The sequence below is a fragment of the Coenobita brevimanus genome, chromosome 77, assembly GCF_032717465.1.
Source record: "Coenobita brevimanus isolate Jiangsu-jjx chromosome 77, ASM3271746v2, whole genome shotgun sequence".
NCBI lineage: Eukaryota > Metazoa > Arthropoda > Malacostraca > Decapoda > Coenobitidae > Coenobita > Coenobita brevimanus.
This window is the reverse complement of record NC_137030.1, coordinates 1,392,603-1,398,117: the sequence shown is the minus strand read 5'-3', so window position 1 is coordinate 1,398,117 and position 5,515 is coordinate 1,392,603. Positions and strand designations below refer to the sequence as shown.

The 5,515-nt window shown below is 43.5% G+C and overlaps 2 protein-coding genes across 2 annotated transcripts; one reads left to right on the top strand and one right to left on the bottom strand.

Annotated features, from left to right (window-relative positions):
* Positions 1 to 451: 451 nt before the first annotated feature.
* On the bottom strand, positions 452 to 2,306 carry LOC145408408 (peritrophin-44-like). The gene is made up of 2 exons (XM_080279136.1): positions 2,289 to 2,306; positions 452 to 1,054 (listed from the first exon to the last, which is right to left on the bottom strand). The coding sequence occupies exons 1-2, from the start codon at positions 2,304 to 2,306 to the stop codon at positions 452 to 454; spliced, it is 621 nt and encodes a 206-aa protein (XP_080135262.1).
* Positions 2,307 to 2,338: 32 nt separating this feature from the next.
* Positions 2,339 to 4,714, top strand: LOC145408407 (uncharacterized). The gene is made up of 2 exons (XM_080279135.1): positions 2,339 to 2,374; positions 4,082 to 4,714. Exons 1-2 carry the CDS (start codon positions 2,339 to 2,341, stop codon positions 4,712 to 4,714), a joined length of 669 nt encoding a protein of 222 aa, XP_080135261.1.
* The last annotated feature ends 801 nt before the right edge of the window (positions 4,715 to 5,515 follow it).

The following is a 5,515-nucleotide window of genomic DNA, read 5'->3' as shown; positions in this document are numbered from 1 at the left end:
CATCTTAGCAGGGCTACAAGAAACCTTTTATTTTTTTATTTTTTTATTGCCAGGAAGAAGAAACCAAAGGCCAGGAGCCAGCAAGATTGTTCCCTCAAAGAATATATATATATATATATATATATATATATATATATATATATATATATATATATATATATATATATATATATATATATATATTAGGAGACAGTTGTTATAATAAGTGAGAGTTAAATATACAGTGACAGAAGCAGGGTATATATTATGTTTAAAAATACAGTCATCACACCTGAGTACAATTTTACAGTTAAAAAGTCATCACACCTGGTTACACTACGGTGAAAAATACAGTCATACCTGGATACAACATTGTGCTTAAGGAAGACGTATTAATGTGTAAAATTTAGAATAATTCGCAAGGGAAGACATGTTACGGTCTTAAAAGCCAGTTTGAACTGAACCGTGAGCCTTAACACAGCTGAGGGCAGGACGAATCCGTTGTGCACTCCTGCTCATAGGGGTCGAAATACTGTCCAGTGGGACAGGAAAACAGCTCTTCATCGCCCGGGAAGTACTCATCATCGTTGCAGTGGTAGTACTGGGTGCAGTCATACGGGTTGGCTATCTTGGTGTCTTTTTCAATGCAGAACACTAAGCACGGGTCACAACACTTACTCTTATCTTCCTGACACTTAGTTCCATCCCAGTACGGGTTGGGTGACGTACATGTTTCCTCCACCACGGTGCCTGAAGGACTGCAGATGATGTATTTTATGCATTCCCTCCGGTGTGCTGACGAATGTTCACCAACACATTCATACTGGCAGTCCGGGACGCAGTGAGGAAAATCTGAAGAACAGCCAGGGCCTTTGTCACAGCCCTGTATAAGGTTGTTATACACCTCGCCTTCTGGACACTCTAATGGCACAGCGCTGGCCACCCCGTCCTGGCACATGTAGTATCGTGTGCAGGATTTAGGGTCCCACGTCTTGTATCCGTTGGAAACGTCGGTGCAGTCTGGTGCGCAGCTGCCCTCATAAGTGTACCCCAGTGCACCGCCCATCAGTCCCACCTGCAACGGTACACAGATCACTGCAACATTGCATACAAGGTGGTTCCTATACGTGGTGGTCTATACACAATGTTCCTCTTTCACTCAGCTGGGCAATTTTTTCCCGCGTTGTGGGGAGCTGAGTATGTATGAATGACCCACACCACTGCCACACCCACACCCGCTGCCATACCCACACCCACACCCACTATATCGCATACCTGGTAGTCCACAAATAACGCAGCCCAAATATTGTCATGCTACACCCCCCAACACCCCCTGCATCTCACTGCAACCCCTCATACACAGAATTACTTTATTATTATGTAGGTATCAGCCCTCGGCGGGAGATTTAAATATCCACCCTCACTTGCTATGTATTGAAGTTGGGTTCTCTTCAAGCTTTTATTTTTGTTTCATGCGATTTTGACCTTTATGTTGAGATATCCCCCCCCCTCTTCCAGTAGTGGTAATGAGGGATTCGTGGAATCTACTACTACTACTACTGTTACTACCACCACCAACCACCACCAATACTTTCACCATCACCACCAGCACCCCCACTGCTTCTACTACTATTACTATTACTACTACTACGACGACGACTACTATTACTATTATTATTATTATTATTATTTCTACTACTACTACTACTACTATTACTAATACTACTACTATTACTACTACTACTACTATTACTAATACTACTACTACAGCAAACATGAATACAATTAATACTTCACAGCACTAGAGGAACTGGACTTACAAGGAATATCAGTAAATGCAGGGAGAAAGAGGCCATGATCGTGGTTGTAGCTGTGCTTGTGAGCAGTGGTGGTTCCGGGGTAGTTGTAAGAGCTGTAGTAGTGGTGGTAAGAGTAGTGGTGATGGTGTCAGGTATATACTGTAGGTGTGCTTGAAGTATGGTTGAGATGGTAGTTGTGGCAGTGAGTAGAGATGATGGTAGACTGGCGGTAGTGGTAGTAGTAGTGAGGTGGTCGGGGAGTGGTGAACTATATACTAGCTACTCTTTTATCTCTCCCTCCCTTCTCTTCACCCCCATTCTCTCCTCCTCCTCCTCCCCTATTACTTCCCCTCCTCTCTCTCTCTCTCCTCCACTACCCCTTCATCATCATCAACTTCTCCCCCTCCCCCTCCCCCCCCTCTCTCTCTCATAGCGGTGTCACGGTTACTTTCTGTACCATACTTGTAACTGTTCTTAGGATGAAAAACTTTTACCCATGTGTCACTGTACCGAACCTTTCTGCACCATGTGCGTGTCACTGTACCGTATCTTTTTGCACCATGTATGTGTCACTGTACCGTACCTTTCTGCACCATGTAAGTGTCATTGTACGTTTTTGCACCATGAAAGTGTCACTGTACATTTTTGCACCATGTAGCCTAAGTGTCATTGTACCTTTTTGCACCATGTAAGTGTCATTGTACGTTTTTCCACCATGTAAGTGTCATTGTACCTTTTTGCACCATGTAGCCTATGTGTCATTGTACCTTTTTGCTTTCATGTACCCTTCCTACTTGGCCTTCATCGACAAATTTATAGAATCGTAGGGCAGTGGTGAAAACACACACACACACACACACACACACACACACACACACACACACACACACACACACACATTTGGGAATCATCAGGTGTGATCGTGACAATACAGTACACCAAGGACACACACACACACACACACACACACACACACAACAAACAAACAGTAAACTAGGTACAGTATTTGCGCCTACATCAAGTTTTACTTTGAGTGAGAGAGAGAGAGAGAGAGAGAGAGAGAGAGAGAGAGAGAGAATCACCACTACTTCATCCCCCTAAACAATAAAACGATACGAAGATCATTGATATTTCCCACGTACTGTACTTTCTCCCAGTCCATTTTCTGTCCTAGCCACCTAAGGTTATATAAGGCAGTGTCGCGTTTTTACCAGTGGCATGTTTCTGACGGGAGGGGTCGGGGTCACAGCTCCTGTTGGGTGGAATCTACTGGTCTTCACTACCACAGTTATCAAGACTATAATTACTACTACATCTACCACACCTACCAAGACAACCACAAGTACCTATATCTACCAACAACCAGAACTACCCCTGTTTGCCAAAAATGTCTCCTTTTCATCGATTCTTGCTTTTGCTGGTAAATACGAAAACTATTTCATTATTTATCTGGGCATCTACTTATTTACCTTATTATATGTGCGTTTCTATTTACAGTACTAGGTGGTAAGAAGGGCGCCTACCATCCACTCACTCGATGTAGTGCTGCCTTTAAATGACCTTACAGTGACTGGCGAGCTAAGAGATATACTACAACCTAGAAAGCCATTAATATCGCCTTGTGGTCTAAGGGGTTCAGGCGCTTTGACACATGTATCTGCATTAAACGACAACGTTCAGTAACGACAAAGGCAACAATAACTAAAATAATTGATAACTGCATTAGGATCACAAACGCTTTAATTACTAGGGCCGTCACCAGCAATATCATAAATAAATATGTATCATTATCGTGTTTATCAGAAATTATTGGTTAGCGTTATGGCACTGTCCAGTCTTAAGGTGTTTTTCTACTACATTCTTACTGTTGTCATAGTGAGGGAATACTGAAGCACACACACATACACACACACACACACACACACATATGCACTTCATTGCAGACACACAAACTTACACACATACACTTCAACACACACACACACACACACACACACACACACACACACACACACAAATTTACATTACATTCTCTCCCCCTCCTCCATATCCCTGCTTGAGTGTACTTAGATGCAGGGTTTGTAGATGTGCCTTGTGTGTAAGAAACAAGGTCAGAGGTTAAGCAGACGAAAATAAATGACCTGACCTCAAAATGATGCTTTAGTGGGTCCAGAATGTCTGATGATGATGATGATGACGATGATAATGGTGGTGGTGGTTGTGGTGATGATAGTGGTGGTGATGATGGTGACGATAATAGTGATGAAGTATATCGTATTAACCATATTATATTTTTTGTGCAGGTGGTGAGTGCAGTGGGTGTAGCTGGTCAATGTTCCCCAGAGTGTGATCCAGAATGTACACCAGGTGACCACGCTGCCGACCCTATGAACTGCCGTCGCTACTATGTTTGTCTGGAAGATTGTAGTGTCAGCGATGTGCCGTTTGAGTGTGACGAAGGCTACAAGTTTGACAATGCAACAAAAGCCTGTTTGGAGGAAGACAGCCCCGATTTGCAATGTGCGTACTGCGAACCAAAGTGTAATTACATGTGTCTGGAGGAAGCTGATTTACCTTACTTCGCTCCTGACCCAACTGACTGCACGCAATACTTTTTGTGTGGTATGGGGACCCCACCCCCGACTCTCACATGTCCAGAGGAAACGTATTTCGACGGGGAGGAATGCCAGGAGGACCCGGCTTTATGCTGCGACCCCTGTACGGTGTTCTGCGAGGCAGCCTTCACGGAAATTGCAAATCCCTACGACTGCACTAAATTCTACCTCTGCCAGCAAGACAAGTACTATCCGGAAGAAGATGAGGCGCTTAACTGTCCTGCAGGGCAGTACTTTGACTCCAGCGCTGGCCACTGTTCCACGGCCGCATCATGTGTACAACCCTGTGCTCCAGCGCTCAGGGGAAGCCAATTGTACTGACAACATTCCATCTCTCGGGACGGTATTCTGGTGCGGTTACGAGGCTTACTGACACCTCTTCCTTACCGGTTTATTTCCGATTCTGCTTCGTTACCCTATCCTTGTAGTGTTATTCATGCAATCTACGTCTCTATTAAAAAGATATGAGGCAGAAAGGAGGGTAGGCTATTACTGGGTAGTTTGGAAAATTAATCGTTAAGGAAGAGGTGCTACACAGCCTCCTCCCGACAGGAATACAAGCCTTGGTCTTTGTCTCTAATGCAGTGAAGTCTTTTTATCATTTTATTTTCCATATTTTGCTGCTGTTAGGTAATTTATGGAGCTTGAGAGCATGACGAAAGCTGTATCTAACCCACACAGGTATGAAAATAAAACTGATGGTCTATCTATTTATCTATTGCCAGACGCCATAATCCCGAATGGGGTGGCCATTTGACTCTGAGTTATTTGTTTTACAGGGAGGGGCACTAACCCTCCGCCAACCCACTTGACACGTAGGAAGCACGTATGGTTTGGTTATATGGTTACCACCCAGCGTTGTAAATGGTTTCTTGGCTTACAGGAAACCATTTGGCTTATCACTAAATGTAAACCCACCTGTAACGGAAAGAAAAGCATTAAGTAGTGACAGGAAAGAAGATGTTGAAAGCTGAATAAATCCCCACAGGTAAGAAAAAACAATAAAACTGATGATAAAGGCGATATCTGACCCCCATAGGTAATAAAGAAAAAAAAACTGATGATGAAAGCTGTATCCCCCATAGGTATGAAATATAGAAAATAAAACTGATGAAAGCTGAA

Excerpts from the sequence above, each read along its gene's own strand:
- LOC145408407 (XM_080279135.1), top strand. The coding sequence starts at position 2,339 with ATGTATGTGTCACTGTACCGTACCTTTCTGCACCAT. Across the intron at positions 2,375-4,081 it reads ACCGTACCTTTCTGCACCAT|GTGGTGAGTGCAGTGGGTGT; the intron begins GTAAGTGTCATT and ends TTTTTTGTGCAG.